The 17,625-nt window shown below is 46.7% G+C and overlaps 1 protein-coding gene across 4 annotated transcripts in view; it reads right to left on the bottom strand.

Moving 5' to 3' along the window:
- The window catches only part of EDRF1 (erythroid differentiation regulatory factor 1), a 32,051-nt gene extending 16,736 nt beyond the window's left edge, over positions 1-15,315 (bottom strand). For 2 of the 4 annotated variants that reach the window (XM_080688040.1, XM_080688041.1), the window contains exons 1-11: positions 15,080-15,315; positions 13,903-14,111; positions 11,974-12,040; positions 11,262-11,387; positions 10,211-10,335; positions 9,805-9,961; positions 4,306-4,407; positions 3,920-4,041; positions 3,169-3,280; positions 599-746; positions 408-516 (exon numbers count right to left, since the gene is read on the bottom strand). In XM_080688040.1, the coding sequence (XP_080544166.1) occupies positions 408-516; positions 599-746; positions 3,169-3,280; positions 3,920-4,041; positions 4,306-4,407; positions 9,805-9,961; positions 10,211-10,335; positions 11,262-11,387; positions 11,974-12,040; positions 13,903-14,111; positions 15,080-15,187 (1,385 nt within the window). In that variant the 5' untranslated portion in view covers positions 15,188-15,315. The remainder of the gene's footprint in view (positions 1-407; positions 517-598; positions 747-3,168; positions 3,281-3,919; positions 4,042-4,305; positions 4,408-9,804; positions 9,962-10,210; positions 10,336-11,261; positions 11,388-11,973; positions 12,041-13,902; positions 14,112-15,079) is intronic. The other 2 variants (XM_080688042.1, XM_080688043.1) reach the window with 1 other exon arrangement.
- Positions 15,316-17,625: the final 2,310 nt, after the last annotated feature.

The raw sequence follows: 17,625 nt of genomic DNA, 5'->3' as shown, positions 1-17,625 counted from the left end.
TCCTCCCACTGAGTAAGGGCCACAGAAACCACCCAAGTTACCCTCCCCGCAAGGTTTTTTTGGTGTAGACCAGAGGTGGGCAAACTTTTTGACTCGAGGGCCACAATGGGTTCTTAAACTGGACCGGAGGGCCGGAACAAAAGCATGGATGGAGTGTTTGTGTGAACTAATAGAAATTCAAAGTAAAGGAGCGGAGGGGAGAGCAAGAGAACCGGATAGAACAGCCGGATCCGGCCCGCGGGCCGTAGTTTGCCCACGGCTGGTGTAGACTGTAGACTGTGTGTGTGTGTGTGTGTGTGTGTGTGTGTGTGTGAATGTGAATACTTGGCTCGGTGGTGTGGCTGTGCGCTCTACAATTTTACAAAAGGCTCCTCCTCTTCCTTGTCTTCCCTGGCGACAGCACTCACTTGTATAAGAGAATAGCCACCGGCATGGTGAACGGGTTTTGGTATTTGTCTTCAGTTTCTTCACAAAGCGTCGTGAGATCATAGAGCTTCACGATGTCACTGCCACTCGCTGCAGAAACAAGCAAAGGAACCTCATTTCACAGCAGCCACTCAAGCCCATCGGGTTATTATCCGTTCAAAAATGAGCTCACCTTTAAAGAGCCAATAGGTATGTCCTTCTTTGGTGCAATTAGATTTCAGAAAGGATAAAATATTCTGGGCTATGTCTTTTATGACTTTAGTAGAAAAATTAGAGTTTTCCAAATTGGGAATCTCTTCTGTCTTTATCATTTCATACTTCTGTAAAACAGAGAGAGAGCGGTTTAAGAGAAACCTCGGCGGCAACACTTCCCTTCCTAAAAAGGAGCACGTGTGTAAGTCCTGCCATTAGGGACCTGTGCAGCCTGACCGAGATGTAACCAATGGTTTTCCATCTCTTTATGGCATGGCTCCCAGAGGAATCTGACCCACCGGTCAGCATCGCTGTTCATGTGCCACAGGAGTAATTCTCAAGGGAGAGTCACCACCCGACTGTGAACCACGAACGTAGGCACGATCTCATCCCTGTTCTCCCCTGGAACAAACCGCACGGCACACTTCCTCTGTCTACCCCAACGGCTCGCAACTGGAAGAGCGTTCCCAGGGGCAGCCTTCACCCCTAGACACTAGAATCACCTGGGGAGTTTCTCCAGGAGAAGACACCACCCTTCCCCTTGAGCAGGACTCGGTTCCTTTACAGAAATGGAGCCCGGGGGGGGGGGGGGGGGTGTACAATGAGTAAAGGCTGCGTGGACAGCACCACCACTGCTTTTAAAGCACCTCCGTATTGTGTCCCCAGCTCGTCTCCTGGTCACAGTTGCCTAAACTCCTCTGCCCACAGTTCTGAAATACTCCAAGACTAGGAACTCCAAACCGGCTGGGAAACTGGACCCCAGGCTCCTAAGGCTGGTGTTCACCCTGCTTCAGCCAAAGCTCTCCTGGACTGTCGAGCGCCTCTGCCTGAAAGCCCTCCCTTTCTCCTGCCCGGGAGAGGCTCCGGTGTTCTCATTTCATGGAGTTCCTTGGGGAGGAACTCAACAGGATCTGGGCAGAAGGCGCCCCACTTATGTCCCTAGTCCCATGTCCTCGAATGCCTGCACCTTCAGCATGCTCAGTGGGCCTTTTAGTGCTTTTCCCCAAACTACCCAATGGTAACCAACACATCACCTCCCCTGCCTGAACAGATTCACCTCCCCACCTCAGGCAGCACCACCAGGATTCTGTCCCTGAGACCCGAGCCCGAGCCTGGATTCCCTCCCCCTCTCCCCTCTCCCTGCTCTCACTAAACGCTGCCATGTGGGGGATAGTGGTTCTCAACCAAGGGAGCAAATCGAATCATCTACAAAGCCCCCTCCATCCGGAAACACTGCGGGCTCAAGCACGTGGATTTTTAAAGAGCACAGGGATTCTGATGCAGCTGAAGGTGAGGAGTCACTGGGCCGCAGTACGGTGCCTAAGAGCATGGCCGTGGTCAGAGACAGGCTCAAATACTGGCACCACCACTCGCTAGCGACGTGGCTCTGCGTGACTCACCTGAGCTCCGTGACTCTCAAGTCTCCCTCTCCATCCAAAGCGATACTAGTACACAGGCAGCTAAGAGCTGACCCGAGCACAGATAAGACAATGCCTGTACTTAGCAAAGTGCTTGGAACAAAAGGCACTCAATAAACGCGAACCATTATGACTGCTGTCAATTCTCAGTACTTACTAAGTATGAGGACGTTACGTAGTAGGAGTACGTTACGTCACTCCTAAAAGTAGTGCATACCTAACCCGTCTCTGTCTCCAAACCCTCCCGGTCTGTCCTACACACCATCCCCAAATTAATATCCCAGCACACGCACTTCACACCCCAGATGCAGAGCTCCCACCCATTCCGATCCCCACGAACCAAGTCCACACTCAGCTCAGCACCTAGGCTCTGGCATTTGGCTGACCTTCCCACCTTCCTGCTGCAGAAACCTTGCTCCCTAACTGACGCATCACCAACCCCTCATTTATTAACACTCGTCTTTTAGAATCCATCTGGTATTTTGGGGGCGCTATCTGTCATTCAAGATCCAGTTAAGATGCCACCTCCAGGAAGTCTGTTTTTCAGATCAGAAGAGACATGACCTCACCCTCTACACATAGCAGACTTCTGTGTGTGCATCACCCTTCCAACGCGTAACCTGCCGTCTCCTATTTTCTCTTTGCACATTACTTCCCATTAGATTCTACCTTTCTGGGTCATGACCATACTTTATTTTCTCCCCCAACATTTAAAATGGGGACAAGGTGCCTCAACATAGAGCATGCTCAACAACCATGTGCTATATAAGCCATCTATTACTGTGGCCTTTCCCTAAAACTTTGCATACACTGAGTAGATAGCTGTGTACTGAATAAATACCTTTACTGTAACTATAATAGGTGCCTGGCATTAAAATTACAGTCCTATAGCTACCGTGAAGGTTCAGTGTACTTATGACCTTCTCACAAATGACCTGTAAACTTATCCTGTGATATCTAGAATTCTGTCAACAACTCAAATGTGAAAATACTTGAATTTCGGTTTACTCACAGCTATGTTCCTTGCTAAAAAGTACACCTTGCATTTTCAGGGCCTTAAAAGCTTCGGTGAGGCACTATTCTCCACCCCCAGTTGCTCTTGAGAGATCATTAGAGACGCACTGTGTCTTACCTGTACAATCCCGTTTACATGGAAACACATCACAAGCTCTGGTACATTACATATCAAGTTGTCCAACCAATAGTCAATTCCAGTGAGCACATTAATTGGCTTGTTGTTATCCCTAGAAATATAACATTTCTGGTGTTATTTGGTTTAATTAAGATGTTTCACAATGAATCACCCGAGACTTATTTCTCCCATGTAACTATTTTAATCAGTGCTCCCTGCGTGGCAAATGCCACATAAGCTCTTTGCTGATGAAATATGCACCCGTGGCTATTCTATTCACCATCTTTGCATAAGCTCTGCTTGTTTCTCTAACTGGAACCCATAAACGTCTTCAGTAGAAACAGAAGGGAAGATGGTAGCAGGTGACTGTGGGCCCCCTGCACGCTCCTCCAGCAACCTGGGGTGAAAGACTGCCCGCCATGCACGCTGCCGCCCACGTCGGAGTGCACACTGGCTAACGTGAGCACACACACTGGAGCATTAACAGGCGCTGGGAAACCACCTCCTTCACTGTAAATAAATTCTCCTACACTTTCACAAGCAGACACAGACGTAAGACGAGGCCAGGACAAGGCCTCTGAGTCCATTCATCAAGGACCAGGGCGAACCCCCAGCTCCAGGGCACCCAGCATTCCCTGAGAATAGCTCCTTCTTTGTTGTGCCTTTCATTCCAGCAGGAGGGGAAGGATGCCTGGATCGATGGGTGCAAGCAGACAGACAGAGGTTCTAAAGGAGAACGAGAGTGGTTTACCTGAGACGTAAGCTGACTGCTGGGTATCTGCCTCCTCCAAATATAGGCATGTTGGAGCCAACCAACATATGTATATCTTCAAACGTCCACAGAATATTCCGAACAAAGTCATTTTTAAGACCCTTTGATTTAAAATAAAATTGGAACGGTGATTATATAATAAACAGGAGAGCTGTAATTCCCCCCACGATCCACAGAAAGACTAGAAAAAAGAAAGGACAAAGGAGACGAAGTGAAAATGACAGAGCTGTAAGATCAGAGCTGTTTAGAAATGGACTTTCGGGATCAAGTAGATTTCCCCCCTATGAATTCTAACGGAGACTAGTTTTTAATGATGAAGTAGGCTGGGGCTGGGTGTCTCCACGCGGATACCCTGGGAAGCATACCTGACTGTTCTCCCCGTCATTGAATAAAGTAGTCAGGTTTTGTTCTTTGGGGGCTGAGGCCAGATGCCCCACTATGTATGAGGGTTCGAGAGGCTCACTTCCCTGTGAAAAGTGCAAGGATAGGAATGATTCCGCTGCCAGAAGTTCTTATAAAAGGCCTACTGTTAGAGTATCACCTAAGCATTCAAAGCAGACACCTCAAAGCTACTGCTGTCATCAGGCTGAGACATATTCCCAACTCTTGTCACTGGTGGCTTCCGACAGCTCTTAGCTATCCCAGCCACTGCAGCAAGCCAATGACATTTAGCTCGCACTGAGAAAAGATTAAAGATTACTTTAGCTTTCAAAGTTTTATATTCTTCTCTTTTTGGGGGTAAATTTCAATACCATTAATCTTTAGCCTACCCCAGTGGTCGGCAAACTGCGGCTCACGAGCCACATGCGGCTCACGAGCTGCGGTTTACCGCTCTGTTGACTAATGAGTTTGCCGACCACTGCCTTAGGGAAAAACACTTAAAATTATTTTAATAATGTACTAATGTCTTTAACCTGAAGTCAAAACTTCTGGGTAAGGGTAATGCCTTACACAGTGGTCGGCAAACTGGCCTACCCCATCTCCATGCAATTAAAAGGTTCCCGAGAAACCCCAGCCCTATTTTTGATACATCCGTCATGAAAACAGCCTCTAGTTTTGCATTTTTTAAAATAAATCTTTATTGTTCAGATTACACGTGTTCCTCTTTTTTTTCCCCCATAGCTCCCCTCCACCTGATTCCCCACCCCACCCCATGCCCTTACCCCCCGCCACTGTCCTCATCCATAGGTATAAGATTTTTGTCCAGTCTCTTCCCGTATCCCTCCCACCCCCTTCCCCCTGAGAATGTCAGTCCACTCCCTTTCTATGTCCCTGATTCTATTATATTCACCAGTCCATTCTGTTCTTCAGATTTTTTATTCACTTGATTTTTAGATTCACTTGTTGGTAGGTATGTATTTGATGTCATTTTGTTGTTCATAATTTTTATCTTTACCTTTTTCTTCTTCTTAAAGAATACCCTTCAGCATTTCATGTAATCCTGGTTTGGTGGTGATAAACTCCTTTAGCTTTTTCTTGTCTGTGAAGCTCTTTATCTGACCTTCAATTCTGAATGATAGCTTTGCTGGGTAGAGTAATCTTGGTTGTAGGTTCTTGCTGTTCATCACTTTGAATATTTCTTTCCACTCCCTTCTGGCCTGCATAGTTTCTGCCGAGAAATCAGCTGACAGTCGTATGGGTGCTCCCTTGTAGGTAACTAACCGTTTTTCTCTTGCTGCTTTCAAGATTCTCTCTTTGTCTTTTGCCCTTGGCATTTTAATTATGATGTGTCTTGGTGTGGTCCTCTTTGGATTCCTCTTGTTTGGGGTTCTGTGCGCTTCCTGAACTTGTAAGTCTATTCCTTTCACCAGGTAGGGAAAGTTTTCTGTCATTATTTCTTCTAATAGGTTTTCAATATTTTGCTCTCTCTCTTCTTCTGGCACCCCAAAAATTTGGATGTTGGTACACTTAAAGTTGTCCCAGAGGCTCCTTACACTATCTTCATATTTTTGGATTCTTTTTTCTTTTTGTTTTTCTGGTTGGGTGTTTTTTGTTTCCTCATATTTCAGATCTTTGGTTTGATTCCTGGGGTACATTGATCTACAGTTGAGTTTCTGTATATTCTTTATTTTGGACAGTGTATGCTTAATTTCTGATTGGTCCTTTTCCATTTTTTTGGCATACTCATTAAGATACTTAAAGGTCTCAGTAAGTTCCTCAGAGGTTTTTAGAAGATTCTTGAGTAACCTTATAAATGTGGTTCTGAACTCTATGTCATCCAGTAGTTTGCTTTCCTCAATTTCTTTCATTCGTGACATTTTTCGTTGTCTCCGCATTTTGGCTGCTTCCCTGTGTTGATGGAGTGGCTTTGTGTGGTAGGTGACCTATAGGGGCCAGAAGCTCAGCCTCCCCAATCACCTGAGGTGGACGCTCTTGGTACACCCCTTTGTGGGCTGAGTGCAAAGTCTTGGTGTAGTTAAGCCTTGATTGCTGTTGGAACACTGGGAGGAATTGACCTCCAGGCCAATTGGCTGTGAGGACCCACTGTGTCTATAATGGAAGAACTGCTGTGCTGGAGACACAATTATGGTGCAGGACTTGTTTCAGTGGGGCTTTGGTGCTGAGTCTGCCTCTTGAATGTGTCACTTATGGATGTGAGGAGTTGAAATCTGGTGTCTCACACTGACCACTAGGTACACTGGCTTCTGGATCTCCAATGGGGTGCAGGTCAGCTACTGTCTGAGGCCACCCAGCAGGAGCTACAGCGAGAACTACAGTTTTCTCCTCTTTGCTTGGGGTTTGGAGGTTTTGGAGCTGTCTGACCCGGGCTGCAAGTTTGCTAGGTTAAGCTGTGATAGGGCAGGCCATTCATATGCTAAAGCTGCTGCTTGGAGCTTGGGTGGGTTTGTAGGTTGTGTGGGGCGGGGTCTCAGGGCATCACTAGGCTAGGGCGTGGCAAACAGCGATGGCTGCCAATTACCTGGCTCTGGGTCTCTGACCGCGTCCCCGCGTCCCGGCGCAGTAAACTATTATTCCTGTGCACAGCTCTGCAAGCAAGCCACCCTCACTTTCCGACCCGATGGCAGACAGTCCAACTTCTCCCCATACGAGTTTGGGTCCCCCGAGTCTCCCCAGAAGCTGGATTTCAGAGTAATCGGGGGCTTGTCTCCCTTCGGGTTGAAAAAAGCAACGCCTGCCGCCAGCCCGGATCGTGCGCCTCCGTACCTCAGCTTTTCAGCGCTTGTGCATGTCTCAATGCTCTTTTCTCTTTCCTTCTAGTTGTAGAACTTCCACTCCGCCAGCTTTCCCGTGGTTCTGGGTGATAGACGTTTTGTCTTTTAGTTGTAGTTTTGAAATTGTTGTGCGAGGCAGCAGTTTAGGTGTTTACCTACACCGCCACCTTGGATCCTCTAGTTTTGCATTTTTAATGTGTTTCACTGACCACTAGTCCTTGGGATACTTGGTAGAAATTTCCAGAGTGAGCGGTGGCAAAGGCTACTTGCTGTAGACTTGCTTCTGGAGAGTAACAATGCTCATGAGCATGGAAAAGCCTCTAAGAGGTTCTGTAGTAGAAAATCGACTTCCCCTCTATGTGATCCAATGTTCTCAAACTGACTTAATCTCAGGACACTTTTAATTTTTAATACATCCTGTGGATTGTACTTTCAAAAACACTTTTAGAAAGAGGAACTTTTGACAGTGGGTAAACTCAGTCCACCAATCAGTTTTCCAATCATTAGGCAGCTGCCATTAAGACACATTACTTTAAGCCAAATGTCAATGCCACCATAGTCCCCAAGATGGGCATGCTTATGTGCACACACACTGTAGTTCATGAACTCTCACTTCTCACCCTAGGTGTGTGCTAATAGGCTTAGCATCTGCCTGCAAAGAAGTGCACATGACTGTACACAGGTTGTGTGTGTGGGTGGGTGCACATGCATGAATTTCCAGCACTTTTGCTGTGTCCTTAAAGAATACTCTAGAGCTTCAAACTTTTTTATTATTTATTTACACAGACAAGTTATTCACCTGTGGACCAACTCCCAAAATCATTATTTGCCAGGTAGTTGCTTGAATGAGAGTTTGGGCTCTAGGTTATGATGTTCCAAATAAAGGTCTGGCTATCAGGCCATTACAAAGATACCTATTTCACCTATTTCAACTCTATGATTGCTTAACCCAGGCCTCAAACTAGTGGTTTAGGTTTGGGGAACAAGGATTCATAACGTGGTGGCTTGCAGACAAAAATAAATCTCTAAGTGCTGAGATTAAGGCTGTTAATATGTTCTAAAACATTCTGTGAAAGATTATTTTATGGCAGAAGAGTTCTTCGCAGCACATGGTACTCTGACTGCTTTGAGGCCATTCTGAACACGTGTGGAACACGTGGACACAGCGGAGCATAGCTCGAGAACAGGCCTCTGAAGTCACAAGGATCTGAACACTAGCTTGGACTTCACCAGCCATGCGACCAGGGACAAACATCTACGCTTTATGAGCTTTAGTTTGTTTACTTGTAAAATGACACCATCAACATTCAACACATACCATAACACGTATGCAGTACTTTATACGCATAGCATGACGTGCAGGGCATAAGAGGAACTAACTAGATGCCAGTTCACTTCCTCCACATGCAAGTCTACAGCTTCTCAACAGCCTCCAAGGTCTTTCATAGGGAGCCCTACACAAGGTAAGGACAGAATGGGAAGGGGAGGTGGGTGGTGGGAGATGGTATTTCTATTGTGTCTGTTTATAATGTGTGGGTTTTGAAGTCAAGGAATGCAAAAAGAATTTTTAAAAATTCCTTTGATGAACTATAATCACATACATGAACATGTATAAAACAAATAATACAACATAATGGCTAACTACAAAGCAAATTAATCATCCTGTGTTACCAGTGTAACCAGTCCCCAGTCCTGACCTGGGCCTTGCACGTGCCCGGCCCCCATGCCCCTTTGCATCCACACCACCCCCTCCTGCTAGTTCCTGCTGTCACCTTGCATGGTAATTACTTCCTTTCCTTTCCTCAGGTTTTCCCAAATTGGGAGAAATTTGAATTCATTACATAGTTTAATAAGGTTTTCCATCTTAAAACCTACAAAAACTAAAATCAAGTTAAACATATTTGCCTCCTTGTAATCCTATAATTTGTAAAGATAGCAACAATCTGGGTGAATAATTTTCAATATGTGAGAACACATAGCAAGAGGAAAAATAGTTTACCAAGTTAAAGATCCTATTTTTATCTTCCTTAAGTTTATCAATAGGTTTACCTGAAAACAGACATATACAATTCACATCTGTGGAGTTTTTTTCTATGACAGAAACAATGACAAAACTAAACAAACAATAAGAAGAAACCAAGAATATAAGAGACAAAAAGAGACAACGCGTCCACTCTCTCTTCCTTTCTAAAAACTTTCTAACATTATTGTAGGTTAAAACCTCAGGAACCTCATCCAGAAAATCTTAAGGGTGATTTTAGCCCTAAAAATCTGACTAAAAGTTAAGGTCAGTATTTAAATTACAAGCAAATCTCTGAGTCAATATTGGATAGGCACTTGCTTTACACCTAAAGTTTAAAATATACTACATCACTATATTTATTAGATGTTATAATACGCTTACGACTTTAAGGAGATAATCAGCATTGATAAACATACTGGTGAGCTATGTTAAATGCTGAGAACATTTTTTAAATATTTTAAATTTTTTAATTTAAAAAGATCTGATCTAGCCATTCATATCTCTTGCAAATTCTTAAAAAACAACACTAAAAGAAGTATGTTTTTATAATTGTGAGACATAAATTGATAGAATATTTTGTATTGCTGTTCATCTGTTTTTATTGGCAAGATAACTGGTTCTGTCTTCTTAAATGAGTTTGCTGAGTTAGCCTCGGAGTACTAACTAACCTGACTGGAAGCACTGGGATCTTCGGAAACTGGAGAAGGCATTTCGAAGGGGGCGGGCCACGATGCCCCGTCCGAGTCACCTGTCTGGTCTGAACTGGATGATTCCCGCTGTTCTGCAGCAGATGGGACGGGCTGCGCTGCTCCATCGCCATTGATACTGGCCAAATCAGAAATAGGAATATCACTGTCACTAAGGGTAAGCTCATGCAAGTCTACTATTTTTAAAAACCAGACTCTATAATCAAGCATACATCTTACTTTCAAAGAAAAGAAATATAAGACATTGAAATGTAAACAATACCATAGTGGCAAACCTTAAATTATTATTTTTCCTGGCTTCAAATTAAACTTTAGATCAGAATTTAATTTTTCCTCTTTAAGATAAAATAAACAAATAGCCAAGTACCTGTAATATAAAAACTTGGAAAGAATAGCCTTTTGATACCAATGCTCTTTGCTCTTTTTCTTTCTCTGCCACTTCTGATCAATAAGTCTCTGATAAAACTCTTTCAGCCACGTCCAATCACCAGTCTGAATAACATAAAAAAGTAATCAATACAACAAACATGTCGTCAAAACAATCTGTTACCCATTACTCTTTTCACAGGAAGTGCTCTTTACTTTTTGAATACTGTTTCACCGTAACTTATCTTCCTTTATCAATGCACTGCAGGAATAGCCTTTAAACAATCGCTGTGGGACTGGTAGGACCATGAACTATTTGCAAACAGTGCATGAGACGTTCAGTACAGAAATGGAGAGGAAGCCCTGGGAAACAGTAACACGGTTATTCAGGACAAAAGCACCCATCATCAATACATGGGGGGAAGCAGGCATTTACCACACTGTTTGAGAGGCACTGCTTAGGTTAATTCTAATAATTATATATTCGGAAGAATAACCACCTTTTTCACATTTCCTGGCAGCCATGTTTCACGAGAATCTCCTTAAGGGAGACATGAAAGTGTTTTTCAAAAATTTAAACTAGTCCCTTAAATTTCAGACTTTTCACCACTTTTTCATCGGCTTCATCCTTTTCCTGCTGGTTGGTATCAGTAAGTTTCTTGCCAATTCTCTCCTTTCTACTTTTTTTTTTTTTTAATATATTTTATTGATTTTAGAGAGGAAGGGAGAGGGAGATAGAAACATCAATGATGAGAGAGAATCATTGATTGGCTGCCTCTTGCACGCCCCCTACTGGGGATCAAGCCCACCCAGGCATGTGCCCTTGGCTGGAATCGAACCTGGGACCTTTCAGTCCGCAGACTGATGCTCTATCCACTGAGCCACACCAGCAAGGGCTCCTTTCTACTTGTATTATCTGTGAAACTTCTGGCTCCCCGGTTGCTGAAGTACTCAACTTGGTTTCCACTGTGGCCTTCCTTGGGAACAAGTCATCTCTCTAGCGCCCTCAGGCGCGGACGTGCTGCTTTCGGCGGCTCTCCACGGGGTCCTACCTGCGAAGACCTCATGAAGAGCTCCTGGATATCCAGCTCGTCCAACAGGAGGGTCCTGCCGACGCGGTGCACGGCCATGCTCACGTGGGACTTGCTGTAGGGGATCTTCAGGAGCTTTTTTATGTTCTTAGGAAGATCAGGAGGGAAGGGTTTAGGAAGACCTTGTTTAGTGTGATTCAGGAACTTTCCATCTTTGACTTCATTCCATTTTAAAGCATAATAAACCTTACTTTCCTAAGGTTATACAAACTGTACTTTCCACGGAAAGCTAAATGCAAACACACGAAGGACAGCTCTTCAAAACCTCCATCACCTGCACTTTACAAGTCATACTGTTAACCTGACGGTCACACTTGCACCGACCTAGGCTTTAAAAAAGCATATCCGATAAAAGTGACCAACTAAGGAACAATCCATTTTGCCGGAAGCATCATATCTCATTCTCAACTGGTAACATACAAAATCACCCCAAACATTCTAATCACTGTAACTGCTATTTTGAAAACATAAACATCAACATTGGTATTGTTACCACTGCCAGTGCTTTGGGGGTTATTCCTTCCTCTCTGAAGAAAGGATATGTGTTTGTTTAATAACAAAAAAGGCATTTAATAATCAGATAGTGGTCTCATTTCATCAGTTTTTCAAGACTCCAGCACAGAGCATGCTCTAAGGGCCTAGCACCGATGGCCTTCCCCACCAGGACACTTACCTCAGAGTCAGAGACAACGTCCACATCGTTCCCCACGGAATCAATAAAGTCGTACGCCATCCCGAAGCTAATGGAGGGAACGAAGGCCACAAAGGTCACGCTCATAGTGATGCAGGTAGTTTATCACAGATAATGTCAACTTCAAGGACACACGTTTCCCCCATTCTGACATCTCTGATATCAGCATGCCTCTCACCATTACAGCTGGCTAGTTTTTCCTTCTTAGTGGTATATAAAATAATGGTGTTACTTAAAATCAATGGCATCTTAGATTTGATCAAACATAGTAATAATCATTAGGAGCAATTAAAAGGAAACACCTAGAATAAAAACAATGAACAATTCTTTTCATTTTTGTAATCACAAAAAAAACACAAAAAGTCTCCAAGAGAAAATAGTTCAAGATGTTATTCTTTTTAGGTGGAGAGGTAAGAAAAATAGAAACAAACATTTGTCAGGATTTGAGTCTGGGACTGTGTTCCTAGCAATATACAATATTACTCTTTTAAAGTATATATGGGAAAAAAATACACCTGACTCCAATTCGGCCAGGAGAAAAGAAAAACAGTGTGTGCCAGATACCACACGCGGCACATCCATAACCCACAAGCCTGGGAAGCGTCCATGTCCGCATTTCCCAGTTAGGAGCCAGGATGCTTACCCGGGACCACCTCACTTCAAAGCCTGCTCCGATGATTTACTATGTGGGCTGGGCAGGCTGCTTAACCTTCCTAAGCTTCCGTTTGTCCATGTGAAAATTAGTCAACAGCACCAAACTCAAAGGTTGTTGTGAGAATTAAAAGACATCAACGTATAAAGTACTTAACACAGGGTGTGCACAGTCAATATAATGACCGTGTAAATCACCTTATAACATTTTTTGTTATTGTTAATCCACACTGAGAATACCTTTGCCACGGATTTTTACAGAGAGTGGAAGAGACAGAGAGAAAAACATGGATGTGAGAGAGACCTCGACTGGTTGCCTCCCGCACACACCCCAACTGGATCAAGCCTGCAATTGAGGTAGGTGCCCGTGACCGGAATCGAACCGGAGATCCTTCAGTCAGAGGGCAGATGCTCTAACCACTAAGCTGCCCGGCTAGGGCTCACCTTCTAACATTTAATTGTGTTCACGTATCATAATTTACTAAGCCGTTCTTCTAGAAGAAGACACACGGACTACTTCCAACTTTTGCTAGTAGAAATATTGCTACAAACACACACCATTTCGTAAAGAGAACTTTTACCTCGAGTGGCGTTAGGATAATTTCCAAACTACTGGCTCATAAGGCATTAATGTGTTTATGGCTCTGCCACATGTTATATGGGAATACTTCAGGTTCAGTCACTGAGAGGAAGAAGGAGAACCCCACCCATTACATGGTCTACAAGAATGTGGACCTTCATACATTATCCTGAGTAAGACCAGGCTACTCTCCCCAGTACCACCAGCAGCATTTCCAGCAAGTGTCCAAGTCCAGGGTTCAAGCCACCCAACCCGGATTTCCGCATCAGGCCTTTTCAGACCCGACAGCCCATCGCCATTTAATGAAAAACTCCACAGGACGGACCACGCCACCTTAAGGGTTTTCTTTTTCCGGCGCCACCCTAACTCTGTATTCACATATGCAAAAGGCATGTGCACTGGCTAAAAGCAAAACATCTGGTTGAAGTTTAGGGGTCAGAATTGAGCTGTTCATAACGTGACGCAGACCTGAGAGAAGCGTATGCCAGCTACAGCTCCCTATGACACCGTAATCCCATTAGCAGGGGAAGACGGGACTCAAGTCAAAAAGGACCTTTTTCCGGAGGGAAACCGCACCCAGTTGAGGAGCGTGACGAACCAGGCGGAAAAGCAGGTGCCAGCGTTCCGTGGCGGGGCAGGGGTTGGCGGCACCGGGGGAGACGCCACCGCCGGGCACTCACCTGGAAAAGGGCTTGCTCTTCTTACTGGTGCCCAGGATGGTGGTTCCCGCCGGCCCCAGCTTGGCGCTCTCCCGCAACCAGTTGGCAGGCGGCAGCTTCAAGTCTGTTTTCTCTTCCAGGCGCGCAAAGGCTGCCCGAGGGGGGGCCGAGGAGTACTTCACCACGGCCCGGCTCTTCACCTCGCTGCCCCCGAGGAACAGCGCGGACCCCTGAGGGACACAGGGACGGACACTGGGATGAGCACCCCCAGGAAGGAGAAACCCCGTCCGGATGCAAGCCACGTGCTACTCACAGCACGGAACACGCTGTCACATTGAGTCAGCTCTTTTCCTTTTTTAACATAATGTCAACGAGAAAACCCGAGTGGAGGAGGAGGATGGTGACGGCTGTCAGCCGGGGAACAGGCCCTCCAACCTGCCTTCTAAACCTTCTTCCTAGCAGCTGGAGCAGCAGGAGCCAGGGGGAGGCGGTCCCATCACGTTAACTAAACACAACGTTTGCTAAAACCTCTGGTCAGTACTCGAGAGGCACTTCAATTTCGGTAACGCACACCGTGTAACCGCGTGGGAAGTCGTCTGTGGTAAAGACAGGCGAGGCTTTGTTGTTTTTTAAGCAAACGTTTAGTAATCGACAAACAGCGCCTGCAAGGCCGGCCTGGGGCCCCGTGTAGGGCCCGACACCCTCTTTTCCCTCCACCTTTGCACGACTGTGTCGCATTCTGGAACCACATACAGGGTGTTCTCCCCGCCCCCCCCCCAAAAAAAATATATATATATATACACATACATACACACACTCGCTTTCACAGCTGAGAGCTCAACTTTGAAAACGACATGTATGTTAACAAACAGCGCCTTTAAAATTACTCAGTGTGCGCACACATCTTGGGGGACACGCTGTATTTACATGCGCGCGCCCTGAGAGCGGAGACAGTGTCTGCCTCCCGCGCCGGTTACACCGAAGGGGAGGCCGGCTGCTTCCGATAAGATGACTGGCAAGGAGACACCTGCATCCCTGACGCTGGGCGGGCGCACCGGCTGCACTCCATCCCGGGGGCTGCCCGGGAGGCGCGGAGAGGGCGCCAAAGCCGCCGGGAACCGTGACATCCCTCCCGGCGGAGCGGGCCCGCGGGCCCACAGCCCCCCAGCCCCGCGGTGGGGCCCCGCGGCGGACGCACCTGTGCAGAAGGTTCCTCGGCCTCGCCCTGGGACAGGAGGCTGAGTCCTCCGCGAGCCGTGGCGCCGGCCGGCGGAGCCTCGGCCCCGGCCTCCTTGGAGTCCCCCATCACCTCGGTCCAAGGGAGGCGAGGCGAGGCAGGACGCGAGCAGCCGCCACAGGAACCCGGGCCCAGCGACGCCGCCGCACAGCAGAGCGCGCTCCTGGGACGCCCCTCACACCACACTTCCGGTCTCTCACAGGAAGGAGTTGCGGCGGCGCGTCCACGTCTCGCGAGCTTTGCGCCCGAGGCCCGGCCCCGCCTCCCCCGGTGGCAGCCACCTTCGCGGCGGGGCGGGCACTGTAGTGCGCCTGCGCCTGGCAGAGCCTCCTTGGAAGACCACTTCTCGCGATAGCTGCCTTCCAGGCTCCACCCCTTACCAACTGCTGGTCTTTGTTGACAAATAGTTCTTGGCACTCGGACTCGGCGCACAGTCGGTGTCGCCAAGGTCCTTGCCGCGCGGGAGGGGAAACGCTGCTGTCCGCGTAGCCAGCGGCTCCGCTCTATAGAGTGAGCAGTGTTAGCCGTCTCTCCCAGCCTCGTGCCTCCTCGGTTTACACACGGGCTCGCGGAGACGCGCCCAGGTGAGGGGCACTCAGGTTCCAGCCGCCCCGCCTGCGCGTCCTGTCGCCGCATCACAAAGCCCGGGTGGCCGCAGTCCCGAGGGTGGCAGCGGCGCCCAGCGGCGCAGAGGAGGTCCCCCGCTTTCCCTGAAGGGACGGGCTTCAGAGGCGGAGGGTTTTGCAAGGTGCCGCGTTCGCAGCGCAGTGACTCGCAGCATCGTTGGAGAGCCCGCCGTGCGTCCGCCCCGGGCAGCTAGCCAAGGGCGGTCCGGGTGGTCCAGGGCCTTCTCCAGCGCTGCGGTGCCTGGAGACACCTGGGGGCGAGGTGACAGGCAGCTGAGGATGGGCCTGAGCGGCCGCATTGCTAACAGACTCCCTGGAGAGGATGCCCGTGCTTTGAGGAGGGAGCAGGGAGGTGGAGAACTAGCCCAGTCCGGTTTACAGCTTTGCAGGTGCAGGGCGCGCTCAGCCTCGGGCTCCGCACGCAATGTCATATCAAGCGTGGTAAAATGCAGCCATATCCTTCAGATTCGCTTTCTTTTGCATAAGATATTGGGAGGGCTTTTTTTTTTTTTTTTTTTTTTTTAATTTCTCTTGCAGTTCCGTGCCTTTCTCCATTTACATGAGGCCCTGGTAACTCACTACGTGTACATTCAGAAATCCTTGTGACTGAAGAAGCTCCACCCACAAATGGTTTTCCAATGTAACAAAACAGTTTTATGAATTATATCTAACAAGGAATGTGATACAACAGCACATTTTGTAGATACGTCAACACGAGTTGGTTTTGATATCATTTTGTTGGCATTTTGTAGTCAATTCTTTTGGGCCTTTTTTGCAAGTAATACATTGTTATCATAGTAGAACATTGAACACTACTTTAATGTCTAACATTAGGAGGATGGTTAAATCTATTTTTGGTCCATAATACCATTAACGTGTGCGACTATTGTTTTTCAGGAACATTTAAGTTGTACATGATATGATGTTAAATGATAATATTTTAAAAAGCAAATATGCAATATGATCCTAATTTTAAAAGCATGTCTATTGCTGTGTTTATGTCCATAAACACATGAGTGATAAGATGAAGTGATTTAAAATATATTCTTTAAATAAAGCTTTCTTTACTTTCTGGTTTTTTCTTTCTGATCATGCATTACAGGGAGACCTCATTTTATTGTGCGTAACTTTATAGCGCTTCACAGGTGTTGCGTTTTTTTACAAACTAAAGACAAAACCCTCCGCCAGCACAAAAATGACCACTCATTGCTAATCTTGCTATTTGATAGGGTGATCTTGAACGGAACCTGCCATATCTCCAAGGTATGCCTGTATTTTATAGTAAAATGTAATTTTTTAAAAATACATTTTTATTGATTTTAGAGAGGAAGAAAGGGAGAGAGAGCGAGAGAAATATCCATGATGAAAGAGAGTCATTGATCAGCTGCTTCCTGCATGCCCCCTACCGGGGATCAAACCTGCAACCTGGGTATGTGCCCTGACTGGGAATGGAACCCTGACCTCCTGGTTCATAGGCTGACACTCAACCACTGAGCCGCACCGGCCCGGCAGTAAAATGTAATTTTTATGATGCTTTTAAACATATACATATATAAAATTTAGCTTCCAACTTTCAATTCTGTTTTATTGTATAACTAGAGGCCCGGTACACAAGATACATGCACTGCGGGGGGGAGGGGGGGGGGGAGTGTCCCTCAGCCTGGCCTGTGTCCTTTCGCAGGCCCTGTGAGCCTAAGCCCTCAGTTGGACACCCTTAGCGCTGCCACCCCTGCACTGAGTGGTGCTTCCCCTGCGAGAGCACACTGGCCACCAGGGGGCAGCTCCTGTATGGCGACGGGTAGTTCCATGGTTCGGTCAATTTGCATATTAGCCTTTCATGATATAGGATTCTTTGTAAGAAGGGGGTTCTGAGTTGGCAGG

The sequence above is a fragment of the Plecotus auritus genome (genome assembly GCF_963455305.1).
Source record: "Plecotus auritus genome assembly, chromosome: 9".
Taxonomy (NCBI): domain Eukaryota; kingdom Metazoa; phylum Chordata; class Mammalia; order Chiroptera; family Vespertilionidae; genus Plecotus; species Plecotus auritus.
Note: the sequence above shows the minus strand (reverse complement) of the source record. Positions and strands in the feature narration are given on the sequence as shown.